This window comes from Chiroxiphia lanceolata, chromosome 12 (assembly GCF_009829145.1).
Source record: "Chiroxiphia lanceolata isolate bChiLan1 chromosome 12, bChiLan1.pri, whole genome shotgun sequence".
In the NCBI taxonomy this organism is placed as follows: domain Eukaryota; kingdom Metazoa; phylum Chordata; class Aves; order Passeriformes; family Pipridae; genus Chiroxiphia; species Chiroxiphia lanceolata.
Window position 1 is genome coordinate 17,186,371 of NC_045648.1, and position 18,395 is coordinate 17,204,765.

Genomic DNA, 18,395 nt, shown 5'->3' on the forward strand with positions numbered 1-18,395 from the left:
CAGTTAATAAAACAGGCCCATAAGTGAGCTAATGTGACCCCAGAGGTCACCACCCCGGCACTGCCTCCAGGAACAGGGGCAGGGTAAAGGCATTTACAGCAGAAACCTGCCAGCCACCCCAAATGCATCTGCAATGTCACCACTGGGCTGGGGGAGAGTAAAAGTAACGGGAAAAGCTCTTTTCTTGGGGAGAAGGTGGGATGGCAAGGGCGGGGACAGAGGGACGTGGGTTTTGGAGGGCAGCAGAGGGTGCTGGAGAGACAGAGACCCAGGGGTAAAGGGCTGGGGGAGGCTGCGTGTGGGCTGAGGGGATTGAAAATGATCCAAGTGCCACAGTTACGTTGCATGAGGGGGTTTTTTTGGTGATCCAGGCCCTGGGCAAAGGATGTGCTTTGCATGGGCTTCTCCTGCTTGGGTCTGGGTGGCTGAGGGTTTAGCTGGGTGGGGTAGGGACTGGGGACACCAGCACTGATCCAGAGCGTGGAAAAAGAGAAAACTATCTCCAAAATACCATTTTAATGTGTTTGGGGGTGCTTGCATTGGAATGTGTGGCACCCTTGCGTGTCCTGCTCCAACCCAGCCCAGCAGTGCTACTAAACCCTCAGTGAGCCTGGCACAGAGGGACTCATCCATCTTTGTTTAGGGACTTCTCAGCCTTTCCTGGTCCTAGGGCACCTAAAAAGTGTGAGAATAGGGGAGAGCATATAACTTGGGTCCCATGCATGGATTTTTGAAGGTATGTTGGGATAACTGCCTCTCTGCAGCTGCCGAGTGCTGCCCCATCTCTCACTGGCACTGGGGACTTTTGGTGATATTTCTCCACTTCTTCACATCCCCGGGGTTTGTCTTAAAACACAAATGCAGATGTTTTCCAAGGAGGAAAAAAACCCACAAGGACTCAGTGGGAACCCAGAGTAACAGCTGGAATCTGTTTCCCTCATCTTTTTGATCTCAGGAGGGGGATTTTTTTGGGTCTGGCCCCCGTTTGTGGTCGCGGGTGAGCGGTAGCACTGGGGGATGCTCTGGTCCATGCTGGGAGGAGAAACCCAACCCAGGAGATTCTTTCCCACTGGGCACCATCAGGAGCACGACATCACTTGGGGACATCACTTTGGCTGTCCCCATCCCTCCTGAAAGCAGCAGGATGAGGGGGGAAACTGTTTCTCGGGAGCCAGGAGCTGACTCAGCCGGCATTTGCTCTCAAAAGTTATCCCACCTGTTCCTAGCTGCATATATTTTTCCCCTTTTTTTTGTCTTTTTTTTTTTTTTTTTCTTCCTTTCATTTTCTTTGAGGAAAATAAACCAGCAGCGACTCACAGAGGACTCACAATCCCTGCTGGTGGCACAGCTGCTTCCTTGAGCCTTATCTTGAAGGAGCAGGCGGGAGGGTGGGAGCCCGCGGAGCAGCCTCCTCTCCATGGAGCATCTCCCCTCCCCGAGCTACCCAGTGTAATCCAGAGGCTTTTATATCCTTGTAAAACATGATATCAGCAGCCGGCAGCTGGGCCTGGAGCCGGAGAGCGATGGCAATCACCCGCCCTAAACTCGTCCTCGAGGCTGGGGGGGAGCAGAGGATGTGGTGTCTCTATTAAATGGGACGTGGCACAGATTAAGCAGTTTTCAATGCAATCCAATTAACTCCTAAATTGAATTGTAATGCTTTGCCTAATACACACACACACACACCCCCAACACGGCCCCCCCCCGGTGCTTGGGAAGGGAGTTCAGCCTTGATTTAATCAGATAAAACCCCGTTTATTTGCTGCCTTTCACATCCTGCCAAGGTGTAAGGGGAGCAGCCGGGCTAAAATTCTCCGTGTTTCCCCCCGGGAATTGGAGTTCCTCGGGAAAACACTGTGATTTTAGAAGCAGAGGAGGAAAACCAACGTTTTCCCCACTGATCTGACCACCCAGATTTCCTGAGGGTGGTTTGGGTACCCAGGAACATCAGGGACCTGGGACCTGGCATCAACCCCAGCCCCATCTATACCTGCATCCCAAGGGAATATGTGAGGTTGAGGGGGGCAGTGGGCAAAGCAAAGAGAGGCATCACCATCTCCTGATGAGTTCATGAGCTTTTGTTACAGAAAAGAGGGGAAAATGGGATTTTTTTTTTTCCCTCTGATCTTCCTAAGCCACTGCATTAATTTTTTTTTTTCTCCTCAGATATGTAAATCCGAGCTTATCCCATCTTCCTAACAATTAAGGAGTTAGGCTTAATATTCATCCGTGGATGTTTTATTTGTTGAGCTGGAGGGAGATTGTGCTGCAGCAGGGGGTGGGGGGCTGTCAGGGGCTCAAATGCCTCCGTGCTCACAGGTGTAACAAGTTGTCCCATCCTCAGCCTTTCTCATGTCCTCTCCTCAGACAGGGATGGGGTCCACACTTGCCATGTGGGTGCAGAACCCTCTGGCACACCCTATTTTTGGCAAATTTTGGACCTTCCTGCCTCCTGCAGAGGTTTATTTCTAGCCCCCTCCCCGTCTTGCTTTGCTCCGTGCTGCTCCATCTAGAGAGGAATTGATTCCAGCAGTCGAAGCTAATCGGATACATCAAAGCATCTTGGAGCAATTTGTTAAGTAAATATAAAAAAAAAAAAAAACCAAACTTGGCCTAAGCAAATATGGGAAGGAGGGGGGCAGCATATCGGGCGATGAAAGGCTCCAAAGGCAGGAGGAGCTTCAGAGAGGCTTGGAAATGATGAGGAGGGGAAAAAAAAAATGTTAAAAAATAAATAACGAGTGCCAGGAGTTTCAAAGCTTCCATCATTTCAGACGCGGATTCCCAGCCTTTCATCCCGGACCCCTGTGGGAAGGAGAGACGCAGCGATCTCCGTACGGATTTGAGATAGGAGATGCAGGGAAAAATGTCTTCAAACACCTTTAACCCTGTCCCTGGGGTGACGCTGCCTGCCGGGATGGTGGGATTCTGAGCAGCGCTGAGCTGGGAATACAGGCTGGGGGAGCTTTTCCAGGCTCTGCAGGTGTAGTCTGAGCCTGGAAAAGCCGTGGTGGAAGGCAGCCCAGGCAAGGCAAAGTGCATTATTGATGGAGCAGATAATTGCACGCTTCCCACCATCTCCTTGATGAAAAATTGATGGCACGGGATGAGGTAGCGAAGGGCTCCTTTGACTTACACCGGCCTCTTTGTTCCCTGACAAACCCTGGAGCAGAGGTGGATGCGGGATGCTGCAGCAGGTGGGAGGCACAGGAGCCTCTGTGAAGACCCTGAAAAAGGATGAGGGACAAGCTGGGACAGAGAATCCCGTGCCTTAAAACACGTTAAATTCAGTCTCAGGATGAAAGCGGGGTTTGCTCAGCAAATTATCCAGCGAATTATTCCCAGGCCAAACTCCAAGGTGGAGCTCAAGACTGATGCCACCCAGCACCTCCCAGACATGGGTCCTCTGAAGTTAATTGAGTGTTTGAAACATCAGAGGAGCGTGCTGGGAAGGCAGAGCATTTCCATGCATGGAAATGAGGCGCTGTCATCACTGGAGCCACCCAGGAGCGCTGGGATCTGGCGGTGGCCTCCACCAAGTCACCCTCCTTGGCTCTGCACTGCTGGGAGCAGGGAATAAGGCAAAAAAACGCCCAAAATCGGGATAGGAATGAGAAGGGAGGGCTGCAAGCAGCGAGGGGCTGAGGTCTCCACAAGCTCTGATGGTTTTGGAAGCAACAATGGGATATTGAAGGGGAAGAGATGTGGATGTCCAGGGCACCTGTCTGCCTCTGGAATTCTCCCATTCTGGGTGCAGATGGGTGATTTCGGCCTCCCAGCTGCTCCAGGGAGGAGTTGCTAAGAGGCAAGCTGTGTTGTAGCAACAGCTGCTGGTGTGCCTGGAGCTCCATGCCACCTAAATCCTTTTGCCAGCGGAAAGGGCCTGGGAAAACCAGCTTTTCCTCATGCTACAGCCCCCCAGCATCACCACAAGTCCCCCGGCTGCAGCTCAGGCGGTGGTGCAGGAACACGAGGTTTGCCTGGGGGGGATTTGTTTGGGGCAGGAGGAGCCTGGCAACCTGCTGTGGGTGTGGAGAGGGCTGACTGCGGGAACGGGGTGCTGGGGGGACCGAGACACCCCAGGAGCGGGAAGGATGCTCTACTACAGACCCTTCTCCTCCACTGTGAGTGCTGGGAGCGGCAGGTGGGGATGGGGATGTCACCTGGTGTCACCAAGGGAGGGGAGGACCCAGAGATCCCTGTTACACCCGAGCAAGGGTGCCTGGCTCAACAGTCCCACTGTGAAATGATGCTCATGGAGTTGCATCCACGTCTTACATGTAGCGGTGGCACTTGGGGACGTGGTTTAGTTCTGGTCTTGGCAGCGCTGGGTGAATGGACTTGATGGTCTTAAACAATTCCATGATTTAAAGTCAGGGGTTTCTGAGTGCCCCCATCCTCGGGAGAAGGTCTTCCAGCCCTCTGGCTGTATCCAAGCCCCAAAGCGGGATGCTTGGAGCATCGCAGCCAGTCATTCCAGAGGTTTTGGGGCAGAGCTGGACCCTGATCCCAAAGCAACAACGGCAAAGGTGTTTTGCTCCAGGTGAAAGCCCAGAGAGCTGCTCCCAGCTGTGGGAAAGGAGATGAAGGAGCTTGTTCCTTCCCAACCTGCTCCTCATCCTCACCCTCTGCTCTGATGTCTCCTGCCAGCTCCATCGAGATGACATGTCCCTCCCAGCAGTTGATGCCGTGGCCAGTATCCTGCCCGGAAAGCAGCCATTCCCACACGGAGGGCAGAGGTACGGGGACCACTGTGGGTTTGGCTCCTTCTTCTTATCCTCCTTGGTTTCATCCTTCCTCCACTCTCCCCATATTTTTCCCAGCGGCTTCTCCTCCTGCCCCAGTGCTGCAGATCTTACTCCTCATCTCCTCCAGCCTCCCACCCTTCCTGCGCTCCCATCCCTCCCAGCACCCCAAACAGACTCCTGTCTCCTACAGAGAGTTCCTTGGCCAGGGTTTTGCTGGTGTTTCACAGTGTACCCCCTGCTCTTGGCTCTGCAGGTCCCAGGAGATCTTTGGAGATCGCCAGGAGCTGGTGAGTGCCAGGGAGATGGGAGGAGCAGGGACAGTGGGGACACTGCGGAGGAAAAGCAGTGTCCCCAAGGTTGGTCCTGGCTCCCAAAGCCAGTAAAGGTCTGGGAGGGGGTGGGGGGCAGCCCTTGAGCTTGGCTGGAGGGACCTTTACGTTGGGAATGAACCAAAACCTGGATGAAACTGCTCCTGGGCAGATGGGGAGGAAGGAGCGGAGCCTCTGGCTGCACCTGCCCCCCTTTTCCTCCCTTCCCAAGGCTACATGATGCTGCTGCAGCCCCTCCCCACGCCCTGGCCCCCCCACAGGCCACTGGCCAAGGCCATTCCCAAGGCTGGGAGCAGGGGGCCCAGGGGAGCTGGAGGCACGCAGCTCCCTCTGGCCAAGGTCCCTGCTGTCAGGATCCTCCCAGCGTGGCAGAGAGGGGTATCAGCCTAAAAAGATAAAAATCCACAGGGAATTTTATCCCCCCAGCATCACCTGGTATCATCTTTCTGTTATTCTTCACCCCATCCCTTCTTTCAAAGACCTGCCTGAAAGGCTCAGAGCTTGGGGATGACTCCCAGATCCAGCACTACTCCACCCCACATCCTTGGGAGATTTCGCCAAGTGGGTTGTAGGAAAAGATGGGGAAATGGAGGAGGGGTCTGTTGAGTGGAAGGAAAGGTGGGTGGATGGAGAGGAGAAGGTTTGGAAGGACAGAATGGATGGCTGGATGGATGGCTAGAGAAGTGAAGGACAAGTGGCTGAAGAGGGATGCATGGAGATGAGAAGAATGAATGTATGAATGCATGGATGGATAGATGGATGGGAAAGAGAAGGAGGGATGGAGAAGAGAAAAGAAGGATTGACACAAGAATGGATGGATGGATGGACAAATGGGAAAGAGAAGGATGGATGGAAGAGGTAGAGAAGGATGGATGGTGTCAAGAGGAGTGGAAAATCTGGATGTTCCTTAGCTTCTCCACAGTGGGTCTGACCCTCAAGCCACATACTCTGAGCTGATCCCTTGGATCTGGGGACAGCCCTGGCTGCCATGGGGTGCCAGCAGCTCTGCTCTGGGCTGGCAGGATGTGGGCAGCTACCGCCTGGCACTGAAGCGGATGGCAGGAGACCTCCTGTCCCTGCGCCGGCACGTCACCAGCCTGGAGGTGGAGAACGGGCACCTGCGGGGCAGCCTGGCCTCGCAGCAGGAGCTGGGCCACGCTCTGCTCCACGACACCGACCTGCACGTCATGACCCGGGAGGAGCTGCTGGACAGGCTCGGTGTGTGGCAGGGAGGGGGCAGGTGGAAACTGGGGAACCTCCTCCCCGGTCCCCTGGCCGGGTGACAAGGAGGTGGCATGGGCTCTTGCAGCCACCCTCAAGCACCAGCTGGTGGCCAGCACAGCAGAGATGAGGAGGCTGAAGGATCGCGTCCAGCAGCTGCAGAATGAGCTGATCCGGGTATGGATGTGAGCAGGGGCTGCCTGGGGGATGGAGCGGGCTGGAAAAGCAGGGGAGCAGCGGGGCCCCCCAGAGCCCAGCAAGTGCCTGAGAACCCCAGGATCCCTCCATGAGGTTCTCCCAGGTGATGCCCCAAGGCTTGAGGCTCAGCACAGAGCTCCCTGGGGGAATTTCCTCTTCCTTCCTCACAGAAAAATGACCGGGAGAAAGAGCTGGTGCTGCTCCAGCGAGCCCACCGGCTGCAGCAAGCCGTGCTGAGGAGGTGCCAGGATAAGGTGGCCAAGGCAAAGGGCTTGGAGGAGACGGTGCAGCAGCAGGAGAAGGTGAGCCATGGGGCACTAGGTTGGGGTGAGAAGGACAGACTGGGGGGCACAAGGCTCTGTGGAGCAGACAGGACCCTCTGGCCCATCTGGCTCCTCCATGAGATGATCACCACAGCCTGGCATTGGGCTGGTGACACGGGGACAGCTCTGCCCTCTCCCACAGGTCATCCAGGTGATGGAGCGGGTGCTGCAGGAGAATCTTGCCAGGGCGGGCAGGAGCACGGAAAAGCCGGCAGGTGGGGCAAGAGGGAATGAGGACTCTCGGGGAGGGGATGTCCCATACCCAGCTGCTGGGCTCCCTGGGATGATCCATGGTGGGGGATCAGTCGGTCCTGAGCCCCCCAGCACACATTCCTGGGCACGGGAGAGGCAAGGGCTTGCTCTAGCCCCCATCCCTGCACGGGGAGGGGCGCAGGACACGTCCCAGCGTCCCTCCCACGCCACCCCCCAGGTGAAGCCCTCTCCGGGGAGATGCACACCGCTCTGCTGGCCGAGAACCGCCGGCTGCGGGAGGAGCTGGCGAGGGGCGCCCACCCCGCAGCCCCCATCGCCCCGCGACCCCCAGCCCTGCCGGTGAGACTGGGGGGGGTGGGCACAGGATTGGGGAGGGGGCAGAGCCGTGGCACCCCAGAAAGCACTACTGGGGAGTCGCCTGGGGGCATCACCTGGGTGGCATCTCCGGCTCTGTGGGGCAATAGCCACCCCACGGCTCGCCCCCGCCGTGAGCAGCGGGAGAGAGCGGGGGAATCCAGCACGGCCGTTCCCACTCCAGCTCACCTCGTGCCCACAGGGTGTTTGGGGGGGCACGGAGAAGCTGTCTCTGCTGGCCAGGCTGGAGGAGGCACAAGCCCGCGGGCGGGTGCTGGACAGGCAGGTGGGCATCACCCCTCTGCACCCCACTTGATGCTGGGGGGCTTGGAGTGTCAGGCACCTCTGGTCCCCATTTTTTGGGGAGAGCCAGCCTGTTTTGGGTCTGTCCCAGCTGGAGAAGGCAGCGAGGAAGTGGGGCCGGGAGAAGCAGGAGCTCGGAACTCGGCTGCTGGAGCAGGAGAATGGCTTCCCCCACCCCTCGGTGAGCACACAGGGGGGACCAAGGACACCCTTCATGGGGGCTGGCAGCCGGTATTTGCTGCCAGCAGGAAGGATCGGGACTCAGAGCCACCCCTATGTGCTCTTGGACAGTTTGAGGGAGGGGTGCGGGGGGTAGTCTCCATGCCCACCCTCACACTGCGGGGAATGTGCATCAGTATCCCTATAGAACAAGAGATAGGGTGGACCCTGGGGCCCTCAGAATCCCAGAATGCTCCCCTGCCAACCCAGAGCCCTCTCACCTGATGCCCCCCAGAGGGCGAGGCTGCATTTACAGCTCCCCAAGACCTTTTCTCGTCCCTCAGCAGAACCTGACTGCAATTTCCGCGGCCCCCCGGAGAAGACCCCCCACCCTGCCCCCCCTGCCCTAACCCGCGCCCACTGAGAGAGACAGAGAGACGCAATGCTGGCAGGAAGAAGCCGGTGCTTTTTCACGGGATGCGATGACAGAGGAAATGAGAGGCAAAGCAGAACATTGGAGGGGGTCGGAGGAGCTCGGGTGCAGTCCCTGGTGCAGTTCCCAGGGAGCCCCGAGCAGCCGGAGGGTGCAGCAGCACCAACCCACCCTCCCACCCCGCACTCCCTTGGGGTGGCTTCAGTTTATCTCCCCCGTGGCGTAAGCGCAGCCTTGAGCCAAGGCAGGGATGCAGCAAGCCAAGGCTGCGGCCCTGAAAGTGTCCCAGACGTCCCCCAAATCCCATCCCCAGGCTGGAGGCTGGCTGGAAGGAGCCAAAAGTGCCTGTTGGGATGTGGGAGATGTCCCGAAATGGGGACGGGCTGGGTGTCACCCAGGATCAGGCTCATCACGCCCGGGACTCGAGCGGCCGTAAGGTCAAGTAGATGGGTTTGTCTGGGATCAGAATGAGATCAAACTTGGTCCCAATTTCCACTGCTCTCATGGTTTCAATCTTGAAGTTCTCCAGGATCTGGAATGAAAGAGAACAGAGTAGATGGACTGGATAGGGCTTGGAGCAACCTGGTCTAGCAGAAGGGGTCTCTGCCCATGGCAGGGAGTTGGAATGAGATTATCCTTAAGATTCCTCCCAACCCAAACCATTCTGTGATTACACAGAAAACTCTGGAGGTAGCAACACCCACATGCCACTTCCCTGATCCCTTCCAGTGACAAGTCCCCGGTGTCCCCAGCAGCAGGATGCTCACCTGCATGAGGAAGAGCTGCATCTCCAGCTCAGCGATCCGGCGCCCCAGGCACTGCCGTGGTCCAAACCCAAAACTCAGTCCCTGGAAGTGCTTGGGGCCAGCTGCCAGCCAGCGCTGGGGTCTGAACTGCTCTGGCTTGGGAAAGACCTCAGGATCCCGGCCCATGGTGTAGAGACCGACCTGCACCAGCGTCTGTAGGGAGGGATCAGCCCCGTGGGTCTGGGCTCTCCACGGGGCTTTGCTGGGGTGCAGGGATGGCATCCAGCCCTCCAGCTGCTCCCCCCATGTCACTCAGGTCCCACAACCCTGTCAGGGTGAGGAGGGACCCTGTGGCCATGCTCACCTTGGGGGGGATGCAGTAATCCTGGAGGATGACCTCTTGAGTGGTGTACCTCTGCAGGGTCACGGCCACGGGGTGCAGCCTGGGGAGACAAGTACCACACACCTCATCCTGGGGACAGCCTGGCCTGCCCACATTCCCCTTCGATTCATGATGGTTCAGGGAGGGAAGGGGTTGGGGGTGTTTTTCAGTGGGGCTCCTCCTCACCTGAGCGTCTCCTTGATGGCAGCTTTGAGCAGCCGGATGGTTTTCAGCATCTTCACCCTGTCCCCTGCCGCCTCACGCTTGGCAGCCAGCACCTCTGCCCGCAGCTGCTCCTGGACCCCCGGGGCCCGTGCCAGCTCGAACATGGCCCACTGCAGCGTCATGGAGGTCTGGAGCAGGGCAGGGGAGCAAGGCTCAGCACCAGCCAGGACCTGCACCCTGCCCAGCCACCCTGCCCGCTCCGTACCGTGTCCACCCCGCCCGCCATCATCTCGGTGACACTGGCCCTGATGTCATCCAAGGGCAGCTTGTCCCGCATGATGAGGTTGCAGAGGATGCCCATGTACTCATTGGTGCTCTTGCGTTGCAGCCGTAGGTCCCGGTAGACATTTTGGATGCATTTGTCCGCTGAGGAGACATGGAGGCATGGCATGGTCTTCCTCCCCCAGGGAACAGCGGAGGAGGAAGGGACCTCAGGACATTGCTGCCCCAGGGGGAGACAGCCTGCAGGAGGGTTATCCCAGGTGCCCAAAGATCTCTGAGGCCACAAGCCCCTCTGGGAGAGCTGCTCCCCTCAACGTGCTGCCCATCATCTGCCCTTCGTCACTCCTGGATGATTCCCCTTGGCTCCATCCCACAAGCTCCAGACGTGGAAACCCTTCCTGGCCTTGGTGATTGGACCCAGGAGAACTTCTCCAGAGTGGTGACATGGGGCTGCACTATGGAGCCAAGCCCTCAAAGCGACCTTGGATGACAAAGGGAGGTGCAGGCAGGAGGAACACTCACCTTGGGAGAAGATTGCATCCCAGGCCTGGACGTGGTCCCGCCACGTCTTGGTGTTGAGGTGGCGGAGGAGGGCGGGTGGCAGGTAGAGCATGGGTGATGTGGTGTGGAACATCAGGCTCACGGCATCGATGAAACGCTGCGCGTCGGGGTCCACGAAGTCCTGCAGCAGCCCCAGGCGCTCCCCGTACAGCACATGGCACACAGCTGCAAGGACAGCACCCGTGAGGGGGCCCATCCCCATCCCCTTCCACCATCCCACGGCCAGCTCCAGCCTTTCCAAGGCCTGGCTTGGCCTCCTGTTTGTTCAGGGTCTTGAAGGGTTGGTTTGGGTAGGGTTGGCCACCAGTTGATGACCAGTAAATGATAAAAGAGTGTTTTATCAAGTATTGAGTTGTTCTCTTCTTATCCAGAGAGAGGACACCCTGCCTGGAGAGAGGACACTGCTCTACACACTTCGGCTTTGAGAGAGATGCTGGTTGGCCCATCTCTCAGGATGAAGCTTGGGGAAAAGGGTGGGGTTTTTTGTGGGGACACGGGCTTTGAGGCCCATGCCCCTGACACTCACACTCCAGGGCGAAGCGGAAGAGCTCGTGGGTGAAGTCGGCCGTCCAGTGCTCCCGGCCACTCTTCTCCACCTGGGCTCGCGCCCGCCGGATAAAATCCTCACCCACCTGGCTCAGCAGAGGCACAAACCCCTCCACCACCTGTGGCGACAGCACCTCCTTGTTCAGCATCAGGCGGTCCGAGCGCCAGGCCTCCCCCGTCCTACAGGACACCAAAGTGGGGGTCAGAGGTGTCCCCCTCGCCCAGGGGATGCCACTCCCCAAAGCCCAGGACCAGCCGATGTCCCCAGCACCCTCCTGATGCTCCAGCTTCTCCCCAGCCCTTGTGCCGGGGCTATGGCAACAGGACCTGGTAGCCCCACTTTGAGGGCCCCCCCCGGCCCCCCGACTCACTTGAGGAGCACACCATAGGGCTTGTTGCGGAAGTCACGATATGCCACCCAAGGGGGGACACTGAAGCGCTCTGGCAGTGTCCCCTCTGCCTGGAAGAGGGTGGCGGCGTCCCGGGGGCTGATGATGTTCACACTCTCGTAGACACCCAGCTTCTCCCTGGCGGGATGAAGAGGGGGGTCAGCCCTGCACTCTGAACCTCAGCACCCCCAAATCAACCACACGCCCCCTTGCATGCCCTAAAATCCTGCTGGAAGGTCCCGTCCTGGGGAATGCAGGGGCTCAGCACCAGGATCGGGCCCTCAGGACTCAGGTGGGAATAGAGAGTGGTGCTGAAATCAAGTCCCCAGCCCTTCTTCCTCTGATCCAGACCCTGTGGAGATATGGGAGGGCAGAATCCTCTCCAGCTCCACCATTCCATCTTCCCGATATTCTGCATCCACAAGGCACTGCCGCATGGTCCCTGCTGCCTCCTAGGGCACAGGGTCTGTCCCTTCCTGCCCCAGGTTTCCGGTCCCCTCCCAAGGACCTGTCCCCTCCTGCCTCCTGTTCCCTGTCCCCCTCCCATGGCACAGGGTCTGTCCTCTCCTGACTCCCATTCCCTGTTCCCCCAGGGCACCAGCTCTGTCTCCTCCTGCCCCCCTCTCCCCCATCACTGTGGCATCAAGCCTGGTCGGCACACAGCAAGCCAGGCTCCTCCAGCAGCTCAGTCACATATTCCCCCCTCCCTTGCCCTGAGCAGAGCTGGGAATAGCAGCATCATCCCCATCTGGAAAAGCCACTGGGGTTGGGGAGCAGGGTGAGAGAGGCAAGGAGGGGGGCCAGATGCCACCTCACCTGTAAATGGGCCCGAACTGCTGGAACTTGCGAGCCATGATGTGGTGGACGTTGTTCAAGCCGCCCTCCTGCCAGAAGCGGTACAGGTTGAGCCAGCCGGCTCGCCACTCCCCCGGCAGCTGGTTGAAGGGCCGGGGAGTTGAGGGGGTGGGGGTGGCAGCCCCCCCAAGCCGGTGGCACCCCCCGGCTGGGACAGAGGGACATCCCCGCAAGGCGCCGGGTTTGGGCGCAGCACGGGCGAGCATGGGAGCGGGCGGCAGAGAGGGAAGGGTGGCCTGGAGCGGGCGGTGGAGAGAGAAGGGTGTCCTCGCTCTTATCCCCGCTCAAGGAGAGGTGCTCTCGCCCGCCTCCCGATGAGTCACGGCCCCCCTGGGGCCGGGGACAGACGGACACTGGGGCATGGGGCAGCGCCAAGGGGTTGGCAGAGCATCGTCCCCTCCCAGCCTTGCCATGGCGGGGTGTGACAGGTGACACGCTGACCTTGAGCGGCAAGGGGTGACCACGGGTGACACTGACAAGTGGCCTGTGTCACCCCACTAAGGGCGGGTACTGCTGCCAGTGCTGACAATGAAAACTCGGCTACCAAGGAGAGAAATGGTTTATCTGCCAAATAAATGATAAAAACGATCTAGGGGACAAAATAGTGGCGGTTAAACACAATAAAGGTCACATCAGCCCAGCAGGGGACAGCCTTGGGGACCCCTGGCCAGGGTCACCCCAGGAGGGGACAGCCTTGTGGACTCCTGAACATTGCTGAGGGTGTTTCACCTCCACCCTCCCCAGGACAAGGGGTGCTGGGGGGGACACATCCCCACTTCCTAGGCTCTAACCCTAATGGCAATCACCCCCCTTCAAGGAGGGAAAGGCTTTTTGGGGTGTCCCGAGCCACAGACAAAGGTTGCAGCACCCGAGGATGGTGGCAGAGTCCCTTGTCCCCAGGTACAGCAACAGCCGCTGGCAGTGGCGGGGTGGGGGAGATAATGGGATGGGCTACACTGAGGGGTCCCTGGGGCATCTCTTTGGGGTGTCTCCCGGATCTCTGGAGTGTCTCTGGAAGGGACCGGGAGCAGGATGAGCGGCGGGATGTCTGGAGCCGGGGATACTGAGCCGGGCTCAGTGGCGGATGCGACAACGGCGGAGGCCACCGGGAGGCGCGCCTGGCCCGTCAGTGCCACCGCACGGGGACAGTGCCGACTGTGCCCCCCCTCCCCGGCACCTGAAACCTGTCCCCTGACAGGGCATGGAAGCTGTCCCCTCCTGCCCCCCCCTCCCTGTCCCCTCCCAGGAAACAGGGTCTGTCACCTCCTGCCCCATGAGTCCTGTCCTTTCCCAGCCCTCAATATCTGTCCCTTTCTGCCCCAGAGTCCCTGTCCACTTCCAGAACACAGGGTCTGTCACCTCCTGCCCCAAGTTTTTGGTCACCTCCTGCCCCATAGTCCCATTTCCCTCCGAGGGCACAGGATTTGTTCCCTTCTGCCACATGGTCCCTCTCCCTCCCAGAGTACAGGGTCTGTCCCCTCCTGCCCCAAGTTTTTGGTCCCCTCCCAGAGAGCAGGATCTGTCCCTTTCTGCCCTAGGGTCCCTATCCCCTCCCAGGGCATCAGCTCTGTGTCCCCTGCCCCAAAATACCTGTCTCTGCACATGGCATCAGGACCTTTTCCCTTCTACTCCACAGTCCCCTCCCAGAGAACAGGATCTGTCTCCTCTTGCCCCACAGTCCCTGTCCCGCTCCAGCCCCAGGTTTCTGGTCTCCTCCCAGGGAATAGAATCTGTCCTTCCTTGCTCCAGAGTATCTGTCCTCTCTCAGGGAGCAGGATCTGTCCCCTCCTGCCCCATGGTCCTGGTCCCCTCATGTACCAGGCCCCAGAATGAAAACACCAGCTGGTTGCATGTGCACCCCAGAGCCGTCCCACAGCCCAGAGACATTATGGCACAGTGTCACTCCCTGTCCTTCCCCCCTGCACTGTCACTGTCCTGACAGTGTCCTGGGTGGGACCTGCTGCCACCCCTCCAGACATGGTCAGGGCCCAAGGGACACAGAGAGACACGGAGGGACACACTGCCACACGCTGAGCTGTGCCCTGTCAGCCACTGCCTCCAGCCCCGAGGTCACAGCCCCCATCACACTCAGTGTCACCTCTGCACCCCCCTTTCCACCACCTACCCAGAGCACGGGGACAATTCCGGGCTCCTTTGCCCGATGCCTGTCCCCTGCACGATTAAGGGGTCTCACACACATTCTCCATGGGGTCCTACCCTTCTTACCCTGAGCTCCCAACCCTGGCAGGGCTCCAGATTTTGGCGGCACCTCTGCCAAAGTGTTACCGCCCCTGCAGCACAACGGAACCGCGACCGTTTGTGTCCCCTCAGGGAACAAAACCACCGGGCACCTGGGGGGCTCTGATGGGAACTGGGGGGGTGGGCAGGAAGCGGTTCGAGGACTGCAAACACCCACAGCAGCACCCTGTCCCCAGCCATGGCAGCGGGGACGGGACTCGGAGCACAGCGGCTTCATCCGTGACGAGCAAAGCGGCACCGCGTGGATGGAGGCGGCGCTTCCCCCGCGCCCGCAGGCAGCCCACGGTACCCGCCTGACTCGGGTGGATCCCTGCTATTTTGGGATGTGCGAAACAGAGAGTCTCACCCCTCCCCCAGTGGCCTTCTCCTTATGCCACCCGCACTGGGGACAAGAAGGGCCCCCCCCCCCGTGTGGTTTCGTCCCGCCGGGAGGTGACACCGTGGGTGTCGTGGGCTTTCGCTTTCCACCCGTGGGGTTTTCCTGACGTGTCACCTCTGGAGTAAGCAGGTGACTCACCACCTTCATACCTTCCCCTGGTAAACAACCCCTTCAGGAGGCCATTGAGACCCCCTTGGCTCCGCTCCACAACCCCAGATCCAATCAAACCCCAACTTCTCTGGAAAATCCCCCTCCTCAGCCTCATCTGTCAGAAACCCAGGGCTGGGAATGCCACAGCTGCAGTGATTTAGGGTAGAGAAGAGGTTTTGGTGGAGCAGCTCATCCTTGTGGCATCTCTGCCCCCCGCCCAGAGCCAGTGGGAATAGGCTGGGATGGGTCTGACTTCAGGCAGCGTGATGCAGGAAGTGGATGTTTTGAAGGGAAAATAAAGGGACAGTGTAACATCCCTGGGTTGGAGAGCAGAGCACAGCAGAGTGAAATCCATCTGGGAAAAGGGCATGGAGCTGCTGCTTTGCTTTCTTACCTTAAAAATATACCCTGCATTCCTGCATGGACCATCCTGTTTGGCTCCCCGCTGCTCACACCCGTCCCGTGGGAAGGATGGTGGTTTTCATGTATTTCCCAACAATTTCTTCTCTTTTCGGCAGTGATTTCATCCCGGGGGTCTTCCCTGCTCTCCCACGAGTGAATTCATTCATTGCAAGCTTTCAGCTCCTGCCTACAAACAGGTACTTGGGAAAATTCCAGCAGTAAAACTGCTGCCCAGAAACCCCCTGTGATTCAATCTGGGGCTGGAAGAGAGGGAGGGAAACTCATTTCATAATATTATGTTGAAAAAGAGAAACTTTCAGTTGCAAACAGACTGTAACTGTGACCAAGCAGCTCTTGCTGGAGGGTTTCCCCTGGGAGCAGAGAGAAGGGGGTGACCAGGCACATGGTCATCATCCCCCACAGCATCCCTGAGGCACTGGCGATGTTTAAGGAGCTGTCAGAGCATCCAGAGGATGGAGCCATCCAGGACAAGCTTTAAAGTCAAACAGGAACAAGCCTACCTCATTTTCATTCTCCTGCTTCATTAAACTGAATCTCTTCTTACTAATTTATTGCCTGCAATCCCAGACCTGAAAACTGCTGGGCTGATGCCTGGTTTTTGGGGTCTCCATCCAGCTGGGATGGGGTATCCCACCCTGATGGGATGCATTCTTCAGCCAGGATCATCCCTCAGGGACATTGGAGTGGAAATTCACAGCTCCAAAGGGAAAGCATTTGTGCGTGTAGCTGTGGGGAGGAGGAACATGGCAACTGGGAGGAAGGATGATCCCGTGTTTAACTTCCTCCAGCTTCTCCTGGGTCATGTCATTTCTAGTAAATGGCTGGATTTCCCACTTGGTCAACCCTGATCCAAATGGCTGGATTTCCCACTTGGCCAGCCCTGATCCACCTCAGCAGTGTAGCATCACCCACACCTTGTCCTCCGTGTCCCAGCGTGGGCCACAGAACAGACAGACACCTGTCCAAGGCTGGTTAAATCCTGAGAGCCTTGGGAAAATGGGAGAATAGCCACAGGGCAGCAAATAACCCCTACAAATAGAGCTGTCACACCACTGACTGGGAAAACAGGTTGGACAAGGGGTGAAGGCAGCTGGGAGCTGCCAAGTGGGTGGCACAGTTTCAGGCATCTGATCTAGACATGTGAATTCCCTGGATAGAGCCATAAATACATTTATCCTCTTTTGTGGGAGGATGGAAGGTGTGACCATGATGGAGCAGCACCTCTTCATCTGGGTCTTGTAAACCCAGGGGTGGCTGTAAGGGTATCCTGATTCCAGGCTCCACCAGCTCCTTCTGGGGTGGCTCTGTACCCCCATCCCAGCAGGAAAAGCTTCCCAGTGTGGTGCTATGGCTGGAGACACCATCTCAGCTGAGTCAGTGCATCCACTGGGTGCTACTGTGGGATTTCCCACGAGCTCTGGCCTCTGATGCAGAGGGATACAGGATTTCCTGGGACTATTGTCCTTCACAGCAAACCCTCCTCCTGGAGCAGTTTCTGGTGAGGCTGGAGGCAGAAATACCCCCAAAAAATGATGCTGGGAAAAAACTAAATGCTTGTGGCTTTTGTTTGAGGTGAACAGCCGTTCCCACTCTGCCTGTGCCGGAAGAAGCCCAGAGAAGCTGCTGGAATACCTGACCTTCCTGTCCGTGCCTGCTCCAGTGAAAACACAGATCCCAAAATAACTCCTCAAACAATGTGGCCATAGTTGGGGTGAGGGCGGTGACGTTCCGGCTTTTCCCTCCAGCAGCCCCGAAGCCACAATAAGTCCTGATGCCTGTGTTTGCTCCCGGGTTTTGCCTCATTGTATTTAAGGAAACAGCCAGCGGGTGGTGGAAATGTATCCCAGAATAAAACACAGCCCAAAGGCTTCGAGTTTTCCTGCTTTTCTCAGGGAATTTAGCAAAAGGGTCCATGTTTTGTTCTGGCTGTTCCCAAGGAGTGGGGATGGAAACCTGCTAGGGATGGAGATGCTGCTGCAGCCCCTGTGTGTGTCCGTGAGTCTCCCTGTCATCCAGAGATCCCAGGCTGTCCCTGTGGTGCTTGATCCTGTGCTCTCAGCCAGATGGTTTGGGCAACCAAATTGGAATTGTTGCTGCCTGCACCTCACTTCCAACCCACTCCCAAGGGGCTCGGGATCACCTCCATGCACTGCTCCCAGCCCTCTTGCCCAGGGTTTTAGTGAGGGAGTTCAGAGCTTTGAATTTCCGTTGGCATCAACGGAGCTGGGAACGCAAACAGCTTGGTGTCCATATACAGCACCCCAAAAATATGTCTGGGTGCTGGGTTCGTCACCGTTCCCGTCCCGGGCGAGCTCCCCACCTCCTCCCATGGCAGAGAGGGGGCTGCCAAAAATCACACTTCTTGTTTTAGCTCTGCTGAAACCCGCTGCCTTTTGGGCTCGTTTCTCCTCCTTTACGTCAAGCTGCCGCATATGCTGCCGGCGCCAGCGGGAAGTTTTCTGCCAAAGGCAGTGCTAAGGAAGAAAGGAGGCAGAGGAGGGTTTCGCTTTTGGCTGCCAAACTCCCCTTCTGCAGATCGGGGACCTGCAAAACCTCCTGCACGTCCTCCAGCACAGATCCCGGGGGACACAGGTGCCTGCCAGTGCCGCTCCTGTGTCCCCATCACCTCCGAGGCTTTGCAGACACATCGCTGCAAAACGGGGCTGGAGCTCAGGACCCAGCCACCCATCCCTGAATATTTTCCAGCAGAAACGCTAAGAATAGCACATAGAAAGGCAGTTGGGCATGAATTGGGGTGAAGCCGTGACACTCCAAAAGCCCTGCACTAGGTCTGCCTTTGTGCCGAGGTGCTTTGATGGAGGATTTGAAAGAGAGAGGGAAGGTATTGTTCTCTCTTGCTTTTGTTGGCACCTTTTAAAAGCTTGAATTCCTCTTCTCTGCTTCCCTCCAGCCCAAGCCTGGCCTTCTTCCCCCTGCAATAAGCTCATTTTCCCCCAAAACCAGCTAAAAAGCAGGA

The 18,395-nt window shown here is 57.9% G+C and overlaps 2 protein-coding genes and 1 long non-coding RNA gene across 6 annotated transcripts in view; 2 read left to right on the forward strand and 1 right to left on the reverse strand.

The window, feature by feature from the left end:
- CCDC33 (coiled-coil domain containing 33) overlaps positions 1 to 8,299 on the forward strand; it is a 41,759-nt gene extending 33,460 nt beyond the window's left edge. Inside the window, exons 14-23 of the mRNA XM_032700666.1 lie at positions 4,651 to 4,739; positions 5,002 to 5,035; positions 6,100 to 6,295; positions 6,387 to 6,475; positions 6,667 to 6,798; positions 6,962 to 7,034; positions 7,250 to 7,371; positions 7,589 to 7,672; positions 7,781 to 7,870; positions 8,196 to 8,299. Coding sequence (XP_032556557.1) covers positions 4,651 to 4,739; positions 5,002 to 5,035; positions 6,100 to 6,295; positions 6,387 to 6,475; positions 6,667 to 6,798; positions 6,962 to 7,034; positions 7,250 to 7,371; positions 7,589 to 7,672; positions 7,781 to 7,870; positions 8,196 to 8,258 — 972 coding nt within the window. The 3' untranslated portion in view covers positions 8,259 to 8,299. The remainder of the gene's footprint in view (positions 1 to 4,650; positions 4,740 to 5,001; positions 5,036 to 6,099; positions 6,296 to 6,386; positions 6,476 to 6,666; positions 6,799 to 6,961; positions 7,035 to 7,249; positions 7,372 to 7,588; positions 7,673 to 7,780; positions 7,871 to 8,195) is intronic.
- Positions 8,292 to 15,411, reverse strand: LOC116793087 (cholesterol side-chain cleavage enzyme, mitochondrial). Of its 4 annotated transcripts, XM_032700668.1 has the most exons (11): positions 14,434 to 14,493; positions 12,649 to 12,771; positions 12,169 to 12,236; positions 11,335 to 11,490; positions 10,944 to 11,143; positions 10,379 to 10,582; positions 9,840 to 10,000; positions 9,596 to 9,762; positions 9,392 to 9,470; positions 9,049 to 9,240; positions 8,292 to 8,813 (listed from the first exon to the last, which is right to left on the reverse strand). In XM_032700668.1, exons 3-11 carry the CDS (start codon positions 12,204 to 12,206, stop codon positions 8,691 to 8,693), a joined length of 1,320 nt encoding a protein of 439 aa, XP_032556559.1. In that variant the 5' UTR covers positions 12,207 to 12,236; positions 12,649 to 12,771; positions 14,434 to 14,493; the 3' UTR covers positions 8,292 to 8,690. The 4 variants fall into 4 exon arrangements, with proteins under 4 accessions (XP_032556559.1, XP_032556561.1, XP_032556560.1 ...); XM_032700670.1 differs by lacking the exons at positions 12,649 to 12,771; positions 14,434 to 14,493 and adding an exon at positions 15,390 to 15,411; XM_032700669.1 differs by lacking the exon at positions 14,434 to 14,493 and having other exon boundaries at positions 12,649 to 12,809.
- LOC116793088 lies at positions 14,688 to 17,177 on the forward strand. The gene is made up of 3 exons (XR_004359373.1): positions 14,688 to 14,751; positions 15,514 to 15,594; positions 16,991 to 17,177. It is a non-coding gene; the product is annotated as an uncharacterized LOC116793088 (long non-coding RNA).
- Positions 17,178 to 18,395: the final 1,218 nt, after the last annotated feature.